Here is a 20,514-nt window from a genome sequence, read left to right on the forward strand (position 1 = left end):
TTTAAATATACAGCTGACTGTAGGAAATGCAGAGGGCCATTATTACCTCCACTGGAATAATCTTCAAGTGTAATCCACCACAAAGAAAGCAACTTATAAACTCCTCGTTCGATCCATTCTTCAGCATTCTTTCTTATTCTGGGAGCCTTAAAAGGTAGAACTGATAGAGGAAGTAGAAAAGATCTAATAACGTTTCGTTACGGTCTCATTTAGTAAGCGCAAATGATAATTTCAGTGGTAGACGTTACAAGAGAGACATTGCGTACCACGGTAAAGTTCAGTCCAAAATTCTGCGATGGTACATTTCTAGAAGAGTCAATAAACACATTGTTTCTTTCTACATCACTCCTCCTCTACCTCTTGTAAAAACAGGTAAAAGGTAAAATCAGAGAGATTCAGTTTCATACGGAGGCCGAACAACAGTTGTTTACGCGCAGCATACGTGAATGGAGCACGAAATGTCGAGAAGCAACAGTGTTTAATGAAGTACACTGTGCGACTCAAGGTAAGGTGATATGTGAGATGTACATAAAAATGTTCAAATGCATGTGAATGCCCAAGGTACCAAACTGCTAAGACCATCTGCCCCTAAACTTCCAGACTACTTAAACTATCTTATGCTAAGAACAACACACACACACACACCCATGCCCGAGGGAGGACTCGAACCTCCGGCGGGAGGGGCCGCGCAATCCGTGACATGGCGCCTCAAAACGCGAGGCCACTCTGCGCGGCGGATGCACATAGATGCAGGTGTAGACGTGCGGAGCCTGACAGTGGTGTGTGCGTGTAACCAATTGACAGAGATGCTTCTAACGAAGAAACGCACGAGTAATGGACCGCAGCAGGAGAATACTGTCATCATGTCCGTACTTCTGTAACAGACTGTACAGCTTATACCACAAGATTTCCACGGCCGAACACTGCAATTGTTTATATTCTTCACCACTGTCTACCGAGGATGGGAGTTAACCGTCACTGTCCTTGCATTTTCTTCTGTTGTCTACCTATCACATATGGCCGCCGTAAAAAGGTCAACGAACATCATTCTGACGTATTCCGGTGTCGAAATATTGTTTTGCAGATGCGTCCCGCTTTAAACTGTTCGAAAGAGATGACCAAACACAAGAAGTAATCATACAGTTTTAATTATCACCTAAAAATAATGAAGATACGGAATTAGTATTTTGGTTGATTTGCATTTACACTTCTATAGCTTTGGTACACATTGAAATCCCAGCACCACAGTAACGTAGCTCGCCATTATAGGATCCGCAGCCCATTGATAAAGTGGAGATCGGATGAGTAACGCCTGCAAACAAACAAAAATTTAATTAGACAACTTTATTTTTTCGACGTGATAATTATAACTTGATAATTAATTGCCTCTCGTACGTGTTAGGTACAATGGAGGTGACTTCAATGTGGCTGCAGGCATTGCTAAGTCGTGCAGCGCACATAAACCACATGTAACTGTTCTGGCTGACCATTAGACACTGAATGTGATCCTGAATCCTATTATTGAGGAGAATTGCAACAGCTGTCAGTACAAGGGGTGCGAAAAAATGGGAAACGCCAAAATCAGAACACATTACCATGTCTAATACGGTGTGGGAAAATCGTTGGCATTCAAAACAGATTCCGGTCGTCTCTGAATGGAAAGCTTTCAAGGGGATCTTATACTGCAAGTATTATTCCTGAAAAATATTGATAATTCCAGGTAACGATGACGGAGGAAGATTGCGATCACACACACTTCTCTGTGAAGTAGATTACAAAAACTCAATAATACACTACTGGCCATTAAAATTGCTACACCAAAAAGAAATGCAGATGATAAACGGGTATTCATTGGACACATATATTATACTAGAACTGACATGTGATTACATTTTCACGCAATTTGGGTGGATAGATTCTGAGAAATCAGTACCTAAAACAACCACCACCGACCGTAATAACGGCCTTGATACGCCTGGGCATTGAGTCAGAGCTTGGATGGCGTGTACAGGTACAGCTGCCCATGCATCTTCAACACGATACCACAGTAAATCAAGATTAGTGACTGGCGTATTGTGACGAGCCAGTTCCTCGGACACCATTGACCAGACGTTTTCAATTGGTGAGAGATCTGGAGAATGTGCTGGCCAGGGCAGTAGTCGAACATTTTCTGTATCCAGAAAGGCCCGTAGAGGACCTGCAACATGCAGTGGTGCATTATCCTGCTGAAATGTAGGGTTTCGCAGGGATAGAATGAAGGGTAGAGTCACGGGTCGTAACACATCTGAAATGTAACGTCTACTATTCAATGTGCCGTCAAAGCGAACAAGAGGTGTCCGAGACGTGTAACCAATGGCAGCCCATACCATCATGCCGGGTGAAACTCCAGTATGGCGACGACGAATACACGCTTCCAATGTGCGTTCACCATGATGTCGCAAACACGGATGCGACCATCATGATGCTGTAAACAGAACCTGGATTCATCCGGAAAAATGACGTTTTGCCTTTCGTGCACCCAGGTTCGTCGTTGAGTACACCATCGCAGGCGCTCCGGTCTGTTATGCAGCGTCAAGGGTAACCGCAGTCATGGTCTCCGAGCTGATAGTCCATGCTGCTGCAAACGTCGTCAGACTGTTCGTGCAGATGGGTGTTGTCTTGTTGCTGACTCAGGGATCGAGACGTGGCTGCACGATCCATTACAGCCATGCGGATAAGATGTCTGTCATCTCCACTACTAGTGATACGAGGCCGTTGGGCTCCAGCACGGCGTTCCGTATTACTCTCCTGAACCCACCGATTTCATATTCTGATAACAATCATTGGATCTCGACGAACGCGAGCAGCAATGTCACTATACGATAAACAGCAATCGCCATAGGCTACAATCTGACCTTCATCAAAGTCGGAAACGTGATGGTGCGCAACTCTCCTCCTTACACGAGGCATTACAACAACGCTTCACCAGGCATCGCTGATCAACTACTACTGTTTGTGTATGAGCTTTAACAATTTGCCCACGTTTGACTTCACTTAGTTCCGACATAATGCACTCACAACTACACAAAACACTGTTCTGGCCACAAATAACACATGTTGAGGACGTTGTGCAGGTGCCGTTCATTGTCAAATGCAACAGCACAACCTGGCGCTTGGTTAGCATCTTCATTTGGTTCAAGAATGCATTTTTCGCAGTGTTTCCATATTTTGTCCATCGCTAGTATTAGAACCTGAGGCACTAGTATATGTTTAGTCGATTTCCGATGTTATGAGTAAGCAGTGCAATACTACGCTACAACCGGCTAGAGGCTGACTTCTGCTCGCCGATACGTTACTTACCGAACAGGTGTGGAATGTAGGTAGTCATCACCGATACACTGGTAATGTTGGTACTTTGCAGACTTACACATAAGCACGGTAGGGTAAGATACCTCAGAAATGTATCTGAGCCTCTTATTATTCCATGCCACAACTTTTAGTGACTCTAATTGTATCACATCCAAATTTACTGAATAAAATGAATTTCAAAGGTACATATAATGCAAAATTATGTAAAATAAATCGTTTGTGAACATTTGTATAGTGCAACCTCAATTCTAGTCACAGTACTCCTTCTAGATATTGCAATTTTCAGAAAAATTACAGAAAACAATGAAGAATCATAAACTATAACAAAACATTATCGAGGTATAGTTGATGTTTTTAGAGTATCTACTGGGAATTCAACTGCCAAGTTCCTGCTTAATGATTTTATTATCGCTGTTGGAATACACTGCGTACAGTGTTGCCATGGACATGTCTATTGATTTATACGTAGCTCCTTCGTAACAAGCTCATAAGGTCAAAGCATGTTGTCATGGATTAAGAATAATGCTCTGTGAAGTGTAGTATTCGCAAAGTTTGTGTATGAAGACTATTAGAGAATAGCTCAAAAATGAAACATTGGGGTGGAACCTTCTTGAAATCATTAATTTTAATAAAGTGAGTGCCACACAAAATTATGCTGTAAGCTATTTCAAAATGCAATTTTTCTGAATAACAGACGTAACATTTTACAGAATAAATGTTATATTATCACTCGCGATCATGTGTTGCAGTATGCTAAAAACACACAAAGAATAACAGGCGCATGCCTACAGATTTAAACAAAACACAAGACACTGTTATAAGAAATTTTAACAATTTTCATCCTTATGTGATTGCTCATTCATTTGGGTAAGATAGAGAAACTGGATCCTGAAAGTATCGACGAGAGTTTATAGTGATAAGCCAATGATTATTCTGTTGACTCTGGATAGCAGTCACGCAGGAAACGCCAAAACCGGATCAAATTCATTTCAGCAAGTATGTAAGGGTATATCTAGCAACTATATTGTTAGTGAAGCAAAAATAGCACATATTAGTTTAAGCCAATCAGCTGTTTTAGAGGTCAAAGTTTTGATCAGCAGAAGATTGCAAATATATTCTAGTCATTATAGAACAACATGTAACTTATATATAGTTTAGAAAATTTTTAACCATCGTTGGTTTTACTATAAAAGTTCTGCATTCTCTAAAAATTCTACTAATTTATAACTGAATTCGAATAACAGGTTTTCAGTAATCTCTCCTTTCTGTTATTTTGTATGAGCTTCTCTCTACTGTATCCAGTTTTTTGTTTATATTTAACGTCAAAAACATACATTACGGAATTTTCAAGTTGACTCATTTAGTTTACGTTAGCATACACAACCATTGAAACCAAGATAACCAGAATATGTAGCAACTCAAATACTAAGATGGTGTCTGGATTCTTGTACACCAAAACTAGACAATTATTTATTACATGCCCTTATTTTACATAAGGTGTGTTGTGTTTTAATGTATGGTACGCCACATAAGAAATAAATACGAGAATGTACAAAATGAAGCTTTTCTCCGGGTTAGGTCCTCGATCCATTTCCGAATGAACCTAAAGACTAAAACATGTAACTATCGGAATGCTTTCTACAGTCACTGTGTAAATATTTCTGAAACAAATATGGAAAGTTATATTCATTACTCTACAGAAAAGAAATGAAAACGTGAACGAAGGACTGCAATATGTGGTGCTTGCACGCCCGCCTCTGGAAGGCGCCACTCGACCCAATGTAAAGAGAGAATATGACTGTTCCATTACGGGCTACTGAAAGCTCTGCGTCTAACTCACCCGCGCTTGTCTGAAAACGTTCATTTGATGCTTACTTCAGGAAACTGAATGTGATTAATGAAAGTTCGAATAAAATGTCTCATAGCGCGATGATTGCACTTTTCTCTTCTAGCCGATATTTGTAGCAAATTATGGTGACTTCCCTTATTCTAGAGTCGAAAATGTTTACAGACGCATTGGAATAATTTAATGAGACGAGGCAGAATCGCGCTAGGGTGCCATATGAAAAGCGTGGCATCAGCAAAGGGACAACTGAAGGAAGATGACAGTGTAGCGTCCCATCATTAGAGATGGGGCTCCAATTCACTCGGAAAATGAATAAGAAGGAAGTGTGTCACGGGTTTGTTGATGGTACATTTAGAAATTTTATTATGTAGTGAAACGTTAGAAAATTTAAATCAAGTTTGCCACAAGGCGATTCGAAATTAATACCCGCCGAAATCAATGTGGGCCTTTTCTGGGTGATTTTATTAAAATCCTGGTTAACTTCTCATATTTGGAGTTCCCAGTCGTGTAGAATTTCTTAAAGGAACTCGCATAAAACGGTGAATATGACGTCTTTGTTTACCATTATGTCAACTAATGCAGATGAGGGTCTTACTCAGAAGTTCCCTGCCGTTTCTTTCATGTTCTTATCAATGCTGAAGTTGTCGTATTTACTTTGTAAAGTTTCCATCTCTGGGCATTTTTTGACGTGTTCTCTCTTCTTTTCCTTCTATGACAATCCCTTTGACAATCTTGTACACTATCCTATATTCATCCGGGTTGACCTTCTAATTTCCTCTTTGATACATAGTAATATTTCGTCGGTTGTCCATGACTGTCTCTTCTCTGTTACAGCCTGCAATTTTTTCGACTCTTTTAAATAAATTAGTATTCATTCTTCTACCTTTGCAACATCAGATGGTGCTCTGAGATTTTTGTTCAGTTTGACTTTCACCTCACTATCTACCGCGATGGTTCTTTCAATTTTCTTATATTATATTTCACTACCACTTACTAAATTCTGATATAACTAAGACGTCGTCCAGTCGACTTCCAATACGTTAGTCTGATTAAACTCCAGATATGGCATATCCAGCAGGCTTGCATAGTACTAGGTAATTATTGTGCTTATTCATCACTCCAACACAGTATACTAAAAAAATATATACAGGGTAGAATTAAGAAGGCTCCCGAATAGCTGCACATATTGATATCGAGGAGTCGGTATGCGATTTTGCCGTGAATACGCAACGACATTGGTCTCTGCAATCACAGTCTGAGCACGTGTAATAACGTGACAGTAATTTTTCAGCGCACATTAACACATCGTCATGGGAAAATCTCGGGAATTCTCCAAAACATGGAACGAATTTGCGTAGGATGAGAAAAGAACGGATTCTCCAATAAATAAGCATTTTTAGCAGCAGTAGTAGTCTTCCGTTAAAAACATCGTAGCCGCGCTGTTTTTAAGTTGGAGTCTCCAAGCTCTTAACATCTGTAAGCACATACATGGACAATACGTCTCAACTAACGGACGATCTCTGTTTTCAAGTGTAGTCATCTTCCATGCGGGATTCTCAGGCCAGCATACCGACAAACCAAGTCAGCATGAACGTAGATTCTCAGTCTTCTGTAGATGTGTCCTATATGTTTCTTTCGCTGGACATGTTACCTGTGGTAGCACACACACACACACACACACACACACAAGCCGGCCGGAGTGGCCGAGCGGTTCCATGCGCTTCAGTCTGGAACCATGCGACTGCTACGGTTGCAGGTTCGAATCCTGCCTCGGACATGGATGTGTGTGATGTCCTTAGGTTAGTTAGGTTTAATTAGTTCTACGTTCTAGGGGACTGATGACCTTAGATGTTAAGTCCCATAGTGCTCAGAGCCATTTGAACCATTTGAACACACACACACACACACACAGACACACAAAACAACAACAGCAAACATACAAAAACATAATTACAAGATAAAACTGTCGTTTCGTTCAGGAAATCGTATTATGTTCTATTATTTTCACTGTTTATTGTTTATGCACTGAAACTACCAATACTCTGTTTCTTTTCACAGCTGGTATCGTAGCTTGCAATACTTTATTTCTTTTCACAGATGATTCGGACAATAAAAGTACCTTCATTCTTTCTTATTACGACCATGGGAAATGGTAAATGGCGAAACATCGTGTTTGACGTTGCCTATGATTATAATGTAATACAAAAACTATTATATAAATTTAAATGTTATGCTAACCAAATACAAAGATAATCACTATAAATCCGAAAAGTAGTACAACTGTCTGGTCCCCATTCAATAACATTAGAAATATTTAGTTTATTTTCCTCTAACAGATGGCGCCGAAAACTTGCACATGGCGCAATTCTGATACGGGCTTAGACGATTTTATTACTATCCGACAGTAAAAGAGAGACATACGTGTACCTGTAAAATGCATAAATCTAGAAAGAAAGAGATTTCCAAATAAAAAATGAAGTTAAAGCCCTAGGAGAATACTCCGGATGACTGCATAGTTAATACAAAAAACAGTACAGGATGAATTATTTGTTATTTATTTTCGACACGCGCCACCTAGGACCCATGAAGGTCTTATTTTCACATAGCTACAGAAAGTTGTATACAACTATTATTAACATTCACTCCAAGAATTGTAGAAGGGGCGATCAAAAGTAAATGTTGTATGTTCACGACACGGTGTCTTACCAAACGGATATCTCCGAACTGGGACGTCGCTTGGACATTTGCATCAATGCTCATGGTGATTCTGTCTGTTTGGCATACAGATTCTGGACTGTACGACCTTCGATATGTAGCTAAGGGATTAATGTAGCATTCGGGTCTTTCCGACGTGCATGTGGTAAAGGCGGAAACGTAAACTATAGCGAGGTCATACCAAATGCATTGAAAAAGGACGAAAGAGTTGTTACGCTGTTATTTGCTGCCGAAGGACTAACATAGGCAGACATCCGTCGGAGAATGAAGAATGTGTATTGGACAACATGTATGTCGAAAACCACCGTTGTGCAATGGTTCGCCATATTCCGTGCTTTTTGACCATCCCTTATAATTTAAGCATTTTTATAACTTGTGAAATTCATCATAATGGAAGCAGAAAACGTTAGTAAAAAACATTAAGTTAAAACACCTAAAACCCATAAACCATGATACTACATTTTTTAATCAACTACACTACCATCGCAGCAGATAGCTTACTGGCAGTTACTAACCTTAAGCAGTGGGAAAGATCAGGGTTAAGGAAAATAATATTCTTGATAGTGTGACAGTTTCCCAGTCTGTTTTCCAGTCATGCGCTTTCCATCAATTTAATTTCTGTTTGTTTGTTATTTCTTGACCCGTTATTTCTCTTACCTGTGGAGGATTCCCTTTTGGAAGGCAGCAGAGAGGCGCTCTATACCTGTCAGTAATAACTATTGGGCATCAGCCAAATATGACTAATCGTGCGTCCACCAGTGTCATCTCGTTGACTCCTGTGAGCCTCCGCAGCACACTTCTTTGTGTACGTTTTAGGATTAAATTGTATACATTGTATCGCAGCTTATGTGCTCAGAGGCTGGCGAAAATCCTACGACAGCAGCAAGGACTGCATCATGATAGAGTCTAAGCTATTGCGAAAGGACCGTAAAGTAATGGTGCCCAGTATTGCCAACTTGTACAAAACTTTGGTTGCTTTCTGACATATCTGAGACATACTGGGTGAACATTAATAAAACTGACAAACTACAGAGACGGATTCCTGACTGCAAATGGAGGAAAAAATGTCCGATGAACATGTGTCCGGAAATGGATGGTGTGCGTGCAATGACAACAAATCGCCCCGGAACACAGTACAGAGCTGCATTGCATCCACGTCACAACAGATGTTCAAAGTGACATCCATGGGATGCAATACGCGCGTTCACAAGTCGCATCATGGACTTCCGAGTTCTTTCGCACATTCCGGCCTCTCTCCTAACAGCGTCACAGGCGTCGTGAACAAGTTGTTGAAGGGTCTGCACATGAGGAACTAGTTCACCATACGCAATGCTTTTCAGATGACTACAGAAGTAAAAATCCAGGGAATTTAAGTCCGGTGATCTAGCAGGCCATGCTAAAAGGCATCCGCGTCCTATTCAAAGTCCGGGGAATATGTTGTTGAACTCATCTCAATATCCTGAACAAAATAAATGGCTCTGAGCACTATTGGACTCAACATCTTAGGTCATAAGTCCCCTAGAACTTAGAACTACTTAAACCTAACTAGACTAAGGACATCACACACACCCATGCCCGAGGCAGGATTCGAACCTGCGACCGTAGCAGTCCCGCGGTTCCGGACTGCAGCTCCAGAACCGCACGGCCACCGCGACCGGCCAATATCCTGAACAACCCGGTCCTCCAAATCTGGTGTACGCACAGTCCGCCGCCTCCCGGCAAGTTCGTCTGTCTGAAAGGACCAATGACCACACAAATGCCGAAAAAGAGCTTGAAATACTGTGTGGTGTGGACGATATCTACGGGGGTATTTGTTTTGGAATAGGCGTTCTGCCTCTCGACCGTTTCCATCTGCTTGGCCGTACACAAAAACCATCTCGGCTTGATCCCGACATAAATGCCGGATCATTCTGCTGCTTACAGTACGCTGCGTCGATCACACAGCCTCCAACATACAAGGAACACACAGCGCTTGGTGAGAGTAACCTTCGTTCGTCAGCACCATCTACCATGGCACCGATGTATTTCCTGACATATGTTCATATGAACTTTTTACCTCCATTTCCAGTCAGGAACCCGGGTTCCCGGGTTCGATTCCCGCTGGGGTCAAGGATTTTCTCTGCCTCGTGATGGTTGGGTATTGTGTGATGTCCATAGGTTAGTTAGGTTTAAGTAGTTCTAGGTTCTAGGGGACTGATGACCATATATGTTAAGTCCCATAGTGCTCAGAGCCATTTGAACCAGTCAGGAATCCGTCCCTGAAGTTTGCCGATTCACCCTGTATGTGTGTGAATGTTAAGTTTCTCGTCCAAGTGAATGCCAAAATGCTTACATACCTCACAGCGTCACACTGGAGGTCCCCCAATTCTCAGAGTAGGATTTCGCGAGCGGCAGACGCTGCCTTTGATCAGCAGGTAGGTAGTTTCATTTGCCGCGTTTTCTAAATTATTATCTGAGCGACACTTTTGCTGCTCATCAAGCACACCACACGCTTTTTTCTCCAACCTGGCCACCGAGCGAGGTGGTGCAGTGGCTAGCACACTACACTCTCATTCGAGAGGACGACGGTTCAGTCCCGCGTCCGGCTATCGTGATTTAGATTTTCCGTGATTTCCCTAAATCGCTTCAGGCAAGTGCCGGAATGGTTATTTTGATAGGGCACGGCCGACTTCCTTCCCCATGCTTCTCTAATCCGATGAGACCGATGACCTGGCTGTTTGGTCTCTTCCCCCAAATCAAACCCCCCCCCCCCCCCCCCCCACCCCTCCCCCCATCCTGGCTCTTGAGTTCTCTGCCACCACAACCAGTATATCATCGACATACTGACTCTTGAGCGGTTTCATTCAGAGTTGTTAGCAATGGCTCAACGGTAAGGTCCAAGAAAATTAGTCCACTTATAGATCTCTGTGGACAAACCATAGCAAGTCGCCTAACTACTTTACTGGATGTTATGCCCTACTCCACAGGGCGACCTTCACAGTAGTCTAGGAAGCTCTGATACAAACATTTTGGCACCTGTAATTGCCTTAGGCGGGAAAATATTGTGAGCCACCACAGGTTGTCAAATGTGCCAGATATGCAACAATGATGCTTACGACATACTTGCTGCAACAGTTGTTCACAATGCTGAGAGCACAGGTAATTGCGTCGTCTATAAATCTACCTTTTCCGAAGCCGAATTGGGTGTGGTCGAGGCCCTGTGGCTCCGTGTGGGACTCTATTCAGCTTCACAGCAAGCGCTCCTGTACTGTATCTTTGCCGCAAGGTCGCCGGATCTCTCCCCAACTGAGCACGTTAGGAGCATTAGGGGCAGGGCACTCCAACCAGCACGGGATTTTGACGATCTAACGCGCCGGACAGACTCTGTCAATCATTGTCAAGCTAAATAACTGCTTACATAAGGGCCAAAGTTAGACCAGCGCGTTATTTTTTCGCACAGTTTGTGAATTTCTTTCTGTTGCATAAACCATCGAAATTTTTCTGAAACTTCGATAATTGTATCTTGTCTTGGAGTGTATTTCCCGATGCGGTGTTTGCAGTGCGGTCTGCATGGGAAGTTATTAAGTCTGTGGAGAGTTTTTTGGTGGCACTGGCACAATCACCGTCTATCGATGTCGATGTCTTTGGTAGCTGTCAACTTTGATTTGGCTGAGGGAGCTGCCAGAACCGCTGCAAATGTGGGACCAGCAGCTGTTGATTCTTTCACCTGTCCTGTCTGAGACAATAGATTCCTTTCCAGTTCCGCTATCTTGCCCATTAACAAGGACTGCTACATAGCCCAGTCTGACAATTTCCGTTATGGTTTATTAGCATTCAGTGTTGTAAGTTTTCTGTCGATACGCATTTATCATCTGCGCTCTGCACCATATCATCACAGTATGAGATGATCCTTTTGTTCCTTTCCATCTGTTACTGTGAGGCACAGCTTTCTCCACTGGTACTCATATCTTTAGATTGTGTTTTCCAAACATTTGGGAAGACGGTAAGCAAGACAGGCACTTACAGCTTTGTCTTCCCGGTAGCAGGTCGTGTCCCACCCTAGACGATGGAGGCTCACGTAGAGTGAGCCTGCTTCCGTCCGAAAGCGAAGTGCAGCTTCATAACGTTATGCGCCGGCCGGGGCAATGGCTGCGCGTGCTGCTCTCAGGCGCCAAGCAACTGTCCGGAATGGGGTCGCAGCAGCAGCTCCCTGAAGAGCCGTCCGGGTGATGCTGCTCTCGCGTCGGATGACGCAGGAAGGCACCTTCAGCTCGCTATGCACTCACGTGGTCGATGCGTACATCACACCACCACTGGTGTCACTTCCGTAGCTTCGCCGCCTCGATCCGCGAGAGAAAACGCTGGGGGATCAGTGCCGACTTGATATCATCCGTCGGAGCGATGTAAAGCTACGCTCCTGCCGCTGCGGATCGTAAAACAATAGCGACCTTTAGTGACAATATTCCGTTTAAAGCATAGCAGTATTACTTCTTGAACACTAGCAGAGGGAGGCATGTAGTAGTAGTAGTAGTAGTAGTAGTAGTAGTTGTTGTTGTTGTTGTGATCTTCAGCCCAAAGACTGGTTTGATACAGCTCTCCAGGCTATTCTATCCTCTGCAAGCCTCTTCACCTCCGAGTGATTACTGCAACCTACATCCTTCTGTATCTGCTTACTGCATTCAAATCTTAATCTTCCTCTACCATTTTTACCCCCACGCTTCCCTCCAGTACTAAACTGGTGATCCCTTGATGGCTCCGAATGTGTCCTAGCAACCGATCCCATCTTCTAGTTTGGTTGTACCTCAAATTTCTTTTCTCCCAATTCTACTCAGCACCTCCTCATTTGTTACGTAATCAAGCCATCTAATCTTCAGCATTCTTCTGGAGCACCACTTTTCAAAAGCTTCAATTCTCTTCCTACCTAAACTGTTTATCGTCCATGTTTCACTTCCATACATGGCTACACTCCGCACAAATACTTTCAGAACGGACTTCCTGAGACTTAAATCTATACTCGATGTAAAAAAATTTCTCTTCTTCAGAAAGGCTTTTCTTGCCATTGCCAGTCTACATTTTATATCTACTCTACTTAGTTCATCATCAGTTATTTTGCTTACCATATAACAAAGCTCGTTTACTTCTTTAAGTGTGTCATTACCTAATCTAATTTCCTCAACATCACTTTATTTAATTCGACTATATTCCATTATCCTCTTTTTTCTTTTGTTATAACCTCCTTTCAAGACACTATATATTTCGTTCAACTGCTATTTCTAGACCTTTGCTGTCTCTGACAGAATTACAAACAAAGTTGTTACACTCCTGGAAATTGAAATAAGAACACCGTGAATTCATTGTCCCAGGAAGGGGAAACTTTATTGACACATTCCTGGGGTCAGATACATCACATGATCACACTGACAGAACCACAGGCACATAGACACAGGCAACAGAGCATGCACAATGTCGGCACTAGTACAGTGTATATCCACATTTCGCAGCAATGCAGGCTGCTATTCTCCCATGGAGACGATCGTAGAGATGCTGGATGTAGTCCTGTGGAACGGCTTGCCATGGCATTTCCACCTGGCGCCTCAGTTGGACCAGCGTTCGTGCTGGACGTGCAGACCGCGTGAGACGACGCTTCATCCAGTCCCAAACATGCTCAATGGGGGACAGATCAGGAGATCTTGCTGGCCAGGGTAGTTGACTTACACCTTCTAGAGCACGTTGGGTGGCACGGGATACATGCGGACGTGCATTGTCCTGTTGGAACAGCAAGTTCCCTTGCCGGTCTAGGAATGGTAGAACGATGGGTTCGATGACGGTTTGGATGTACCGTGCACTATTCAGTGTCCCCTCGACGATCACCAGAGGTGTACGGACAGTGTAGGAGATCGCTCCCCACACCATGATGCCGGCTGTTGGCCCTGTGTGCCTCGGTCGTATGCAGTCCTGATTGTGGCGCTCACCTGCACGGCGCCAAACACGCATACGACCATCATTGGCACCAAGGCAGAAGCGACTCTCATCGCTGAAGACGACACGTCTCCATTCGTCCCTCCATTCACGCCTGTCGCGACACCACTGGAGGCGGGCTGCACGATGTTGGGGCGTGAGCGGAAGACGGCCTAACGGTGTGCGGGACCGTAGCCCAGCTTGATGGAGACGGTTGCCAATGGTCCTCGCCGATACCCCAGGAGCAACAGTGTCCCTAATTTGCTGGGAAGTGGCGGTGCGGTCCCCTACGGCACTGCGTAGGATCCTACGGTCTTGGCGTGCATCCGTGCGTCGCTGCGGTCCGGTCCCAGGTCGACGGGCACGTGCACCTTCCGCCGACCACTGGCGACAACATCGATGTACTGTGGAGACCTCACGCCCCACGTGTTGAGCAATTCGGCGGTACGTCCACCCGGCCTCCCGCATGCCCACTATACGCCCTCGCTCAAAGTCCGTCAACTGCACATACGGTTCACGTCCACGCTGTCGCGGCATGCTACCAGTGTTAAAGACTGCGATGGAGCTCCGTATGCCACGGCAAACTGGCTGACACTGACGGCGGCGGTGCACAAATGCTGCGCAGCTAGCGCCATTCGACGGCCAACACCGCGGTTCCCGGTGTGTCCGCTGTGCCGTGCGTGGGATCATTGCTTGTACAGCCCTCTCGCAGTGTCCGGAGCAAGTATGGTGGGTCTGACACACCGGTGTCAATGTGTTCTTTTTCCCATTTCTAGGAGTGTATTATTGCTATTCCTCTGTACTACACGTACTATATTGTTAACTCACTGAAGATGGTTGGTTCAATGTAAAAGAGGGCCTGGAGGCCTTGTAAAATAAATAATTGTTGTAAAAGTAGATTTGAAGAAAGCAGGAATAACATAACTTGATAGAAGAGACAAAGATTTTTGGGCATAAAATTCATGACTGCACAGAAAGCCTGAAATAAAAACCACGAAGACCGGAACGACGTGGTCTGACGAAAAGGGCACTTGCTGAGAGAATAAAAGAACTACGGGCACAAAGAATATCTACACAAATCTCTGAAAATTGCTACTTTTGTACTTTTCACCATCCAGTCGGGACCAAACATGGGTAAAAATACAATAAGCATTATTTTCCGTAAGTTTTAAGACATAAGCAAGGCGCGCCACAATACAATAGACGTGGTGTAGCGGAGGATACCTCAAATAGAGGGTCCAACACAGTGGGCTTGAAAGCCGATAGGACGGCTGGGTGGATTGCTCACTCGCTGCTGTGGCAACACTTAAGGGAAAAATCCCTCATAAGCCTGTTGGTACGAATGGTTGATTTATATGACGCTTCACTTTGGTATTAAAACCTGCGAGTCATCATTCCAGGTGTCTGTACAAATGTAAGGCGCGTGTAGACGGTTACGAGTAAGGTAATGTTTTAGACTGCACCAGTTTTGATTTGGCAGCTACGTAATTATCCTTTAGTGTAAGCATTAAAATGTAATTGTGGCCACAGTATTGGCACTCGTTTAGATTAGCATGCTGTTTTATCAAACTAATGTTTCTAATGTGTTACAGGTACGGTGACATGGTTCCCAAGACGATTGCTGGCAAGATCGTTGGAGGAGTGTGCTCCCTCAGTGGTGTGCTAGTGATCGCTTTGCCGGTTCCTGTTATCGTATCTAACTTCAGTCGCATCTATCACCAGAACCAGCGGGCAGACAAGAGGAAGGCGCAGAGGGTAAGCTCATCCAACTTAGTATGAATGACAAAGCAAATATTTTTACCGTACAAATAACGTTCTTTGATTGTAATTAGACAGTAGTAAGCATTCGTTTCAGATGCTAGTGGAAAATTAAGAAAATTGTGTAAACTATAGCGTGGACTGAGTAACTTAACGTTGATTATTTACCTAGTTAAGAAGTGGTGTTCTATTTGACTGTCATTAATGTTTGTTGTTAATTCTGTGGGTAATTCCGCGAATATGTGTTATAGATAGCGACTGAGGAGATAAGAGTCGATACATGCACAGATATTGGTAAACTGGAGAGCTGGGACAAATGAATTTTTTTTTAACTGTCCTCATGTAAGAGGAAGTACTACTTTCATAACCCCATCTAAAACATTAGAGACTTGTTTTCAGCAAAAAAGGTAGTAGATGGAGCTAGAGGTTTTCAACCATAGTACAATGGGTATAATTGGAGAATGGGGAGAGGGAGGGGGGGGGGGGGGGAAGGCGTGTGCAATGCAGACAAAAGACACAAAAGTAGAGAGGACTGTAATGCCTGATAACAGAGTGAACGTTTAAATGTGTCTTTCAATGCGGAATAACGAAAACAACTGTAATCTCATGTTCGTGTTATTATCAAAGTAACTGAACATATTTTATGCAAGACCTGTTATAATTGCTGCATAACTATTACGAAACAGGCTGCCACGCCATGCAGACTCAAATCAGCAAATATTAAGTACACCTAATTCCAGAACCTAACCCTCCTGCTCAGATACTCTAGCACAGTGCTGTACACACTTCATTAGCTGGCCAGAGCTGCTACATCGTCCCGATGGTATAAATGATACATGAGAGGAAAAAATTCAAGAAATACAGGTAACGAACCCAAAGACAGGACTACCTCTAGGTTTCGAGGCGTCGTTTACGTCGGCTTTAGAAAATATAACAGCAAAAGTTAGGGTTTACACGCAAATAAACATAGTGTATACTAGTATACGTATTTGTACGTATAAGTGTACTTGTGACAAAGCGGTGAATAATGAAAGAATGTTTCTTTTCAAAACAGGGGTTTGGGAAATCGCGACCGAAACATGCAAGGCTACTTCAGATCTAAACCTGAGACACAACATAGGAGGTATATTTTCTTGCGGTCAGTTTCTCCACAAGAAAAGCAGAAGTATTATATATAGGAGCAATACTATCAAACAGAAAAAAGACTATGTAATTTGTTCATCAACAAGGATGAACAGACAGTTCATCGTCGATCTCCACCTCTCATCAAAAAGGTTTTATCATTGAAGAGAGATAGAGAAACTGAACATTCTGTTTGATAAATGGCTTTTATATTGCAGTGTAATGTGAACGTATTTAGAACTATCGTGGGAACAGTCTGGTATTAGCTCAGAGGAGGCTCTTGTACCTATACTTAAAAGAATCGTTAAACGATCCTGTGCTAAGCGATTATAGCCTTCGCAGAAACAGCGACCATCAGAGATACAACAAAGGCCGAAGTTGTCTTCGTTCAGTACTCTTAAAACTCCTCACAAGTGCTTCAGAATATAGCGGATCATGTCTCTATAGCGATCCGTCAGAGTATCAAAGCATTTGTTCCAGTGTCCACTGGCAGACTTTTTAGACACTAGGTCTCCTGAAAGATTGACAAATTCCAATTGCCGAGCAGGATACATAGGTGGATCTGCATAGATTTTGACTCAGTCCATCGGATTCTTTTGAGGAGCAAGACGTGTCAAACAGGAGAGTAAAATGCAATAATGGCACGAGTTACTATGGCCTAACAACCGTTTCTCACCTTCTGCAAAAGAATAGTTATCAGTGAGGAGGATCATTGCTGAAGATGGGTATCGTCACAAACGGATATTTTCGGTAATTGATTTCGTGCAACACCACCACACGAAGTCTCCCAAAATAAATGTCGAATCTTAACACTGGATCTAAACACCGTCAGGAATAGGAGACAGAGAAATTCTGTCTGCTAAGTATAGGAGGAATAAAACCGCCACTTCTCTATCTGGAAACCGGAATACGTTTAGCCTAAAGCTTACAACATAGCACATGGGGCATATTAAATGCAGTAGTTGAAGAAAATAGAAACTACTTCCAAAGAACATTTCTTTACACTTCTCAGCTTGATTTGGTCACCTCATCTTTCAGAGGAAAGCATTAGTCAACCGTTCCCAAAACCAAAGAGTCATTGCACAAAACCAAATAATTATCAGAAAATGGCTCACATCAGCTAGGTACTGAAGATAATATTTGAGTCTTCCGCTTAGTATGATTCCTTCAGTTCAAAAAAATGAGCAGCTCTATGACTGTTCTATAAGGAAACATCACTCAACACTTGACAACCTAATCCTATTGGAGGCGAATGTAGTGATTTTTGGTACTGAAAATCGATTTGAAACTAACATGAACTTTTAAACTCACATGTCTCGCACTTGTTCAAATGGCTCTGAGCACTATGGGACTCAACAGCTGAGGTCATCAGTCCCCTAGAACTTAGAACTACTTAAACCTAACTAACCTTAGGACATCACACACATCCATGCCCGAGGCAGGATTAGAACCTGCGACCGTAGCGGTCGCGCGGTTCCAAACTGTAGCGCCTAGAACCGCTTGGCCACACCGGCCGGCACTCGCACTTGTTCTGCAGTGCAAGCTACAACCATAAAACTTGTCATTCGAAATTCTGTAATGAGAAAAAATTAAAATTTACATCTCTGTTTTAAATCACGATCGGAAAGCTTAAGTTTTTCATCTGTATAAAATAAATAAAAACTTAAGCAACGAAAAAGAACCGAAACTCAGTAAGGAAAACTCAAGAGTTTAGCTAGCATAGTACATACTGCGTGTAGAGATAGATTTTTTACTTACGTAATGATTAAATACAGCGGATCGTTCTTATAAGGTATATCTACGATGTCTTGAGTCTTTGTATTCCGTTGCGGAAAAAATACCTTAAAACTGTTAAGGGCAGGAAAAAAGACGATGCATCGAAAATACGAAAAAAGTCGATTAGGGCTTCAAAGGTATTTAAGGTACGGAGCCAGACACTACTGATTTATGTTAGTTTTGAGAAGAAGCACGGATGAGAAGCTGTTATTGATGTCTTCCCATACATTACGTCTGACAGGAGGGTACGCGACGCTATCATCCGTCAAAGCCGTACAGTGTAAGTAATCTCCTAGATGGATTCGTGGCGAGCGCTGCACTGTATTATGCAGTAATTTTCAGACTTGAATTTTTATTTCAATTACTCAGATTATTATTGAATAACACAAATACAGTCTTGAAACATGGCGGAAATTTAAATCAACTTTGAAAGTATTCTGCAGTGGCGGCTGTAAAATATTACTGTTGTCATGGAGCTTACAGAGACCCTAATACATCAGGTAAAAGAAACGAAACTTCGGTTATTGTCGTTTTCACGCTAACAGCCTCTTTTGTTGCCATTGTAGCAAAAGTCAGCACTATACTTTTTGCTCATTTTATCATTAATAATTAGCATCATACAGCCAACTGCCCCTGATCCTTTTTTGCTTCTGTATTCGATTCGTATTTATCCCAGCTAGATCCTTTTCAGCGATAAGAGACGTCAGGCGCATTTTCTTTGGTGATCAGCAGATATTTGCAATTTCGTTTTTGCATTGTGTAGCTGGAGTCAGGCCAAGCAAGTAGTGCTCATCATGTCTTCCATGCGGCTTCTAGTTTCGACAGTCTGCAGCTAGTGGTCTAATGGCTTGCGTTGCTGCCTTGGGATCACGGGGTCCCGGGTTCGATTCCCGGCCGGATTGGGGATTTTCTCGGCACGGGGACTGGGTGTCTGTGTTGTCCTCATCATTTCAGCATCATCATCATCACCATTCGCGACAGAGGCTCGATAGGGCTGTGTAAACATTTGGGCTGTTTAAAAATTTGGGCCTTTGTATCGGCGGTGATGACTGCGCAGTTGAGCGCCCCGCAAAAGAAACATCATTATCATCATCATCACCATTATCCAGTTTCGACAGAAATAGTCTGTTTGTTACACGTTATAGAGAAAGATAATTTGCTGAATGAGATTTTCACTCTGCAGCGGAGTGTGCGCTGATATGAATCTTCCTGGCAGAATAAAACTGTGTGCCCGACCGAGACTCGAACTCGGGACCTTTGACTTTCGCGGGCAAGTTCTCTCCCATCTGAGCTACCGAAGCACGACTCACGCCCGGTCCTCACAGCTTTACTTCTGCCAGTCTCTCGTCTCCTACCTTTCAAACATTACAGAAGCTCTCCTGCGAAACTTGCAGGACTAGCACTCCTGAAAGAAAGGATACTGCGGAAACATGGCTTAGCCACAGCCTGGGGGATGTTTCCAGAATGAGATTTTCACTTTGCAGCGGAGTGTGCGCTGACATGAAACTTTCTGGCAGATTAAAACTGTGTACCCGGCCGAGACTCGAACTCGGGACCTTTCCCTTTCGGGGGCAAGTGCTAGGAAGTTTCAAAGATAATTTGGTTCACTATCTAACACATCTGTAATAGCGAAACCAGTCGCGAAAGAAAGCGTTGCTGCGTCAGTATCAGAAGTGCTGATACTCCAGAGATCCCTCGCCCTACAGCGGCCACTGCCTACCCACCACCGGGCGCCTTGACGTGTGCTTCCACCTAACCAGATCATCGTGCCGATGAGCACCACTGCACGTTTCTGCTCTCTAAAACAATTTCTTATTATTTCTTGATTTTCTGCGCGAAATAGCATCAATATACCGAGTGAACACCATGCCCTTACACAAGATTCTTGGGTTTCTTCGAGTCTATTTAACAAGCATCATTTTCTTATTTGAAATTATGCAGTTACGGGTTGGACGTTGCATACTTCAGTCTTATGAAAGTTGTTTAAGCATTATAAAATAGAGTCGCATGTG

At 43.2% G+C, this 20,514-nt stretch overlaps 1 protein-coding gene across 2 annotated transcripts in view; it reads left to right on the forward strand.

Annotated features, from left to right (window-relative positions):
* LOC126298437 (potassium voltage-gated channel protein Shal) overlaps positions 1–20,514 on the forward strand; it is a 996,410-nt gene that overhangs the window by 353,395 nt on the left and 622,501 nt on the right. For both annotated transcript variants that reach the window (XM_049989763.1, XM_049989762.1), the window contains exon 2: positions 15,439–15,601. In XM_049989763.1, the coding sequence (XP_049845720.1) occupies positions 15,439–15,601 (163 nt within the window). The remainder of the gene's footprint in view (positions 1–15,438; positions 15,602–20,514) is intronic.

This window comes from Schistocerca gregaria, chromosome X, assembly GCF_023897955.1.
Source record: "Schistocerca gregaria isolate iqSchGreg1 chromosome X, iqSchGreg1.2, whole genome shotgun sequence".
In the NCBI taxonomy this organism is placed as follows: Eukaryota; Metazoa; Arthropoda; class Insecta; order Orthoptera; family Acrididae; genus Schistocerca; species Schistocerca gregaria.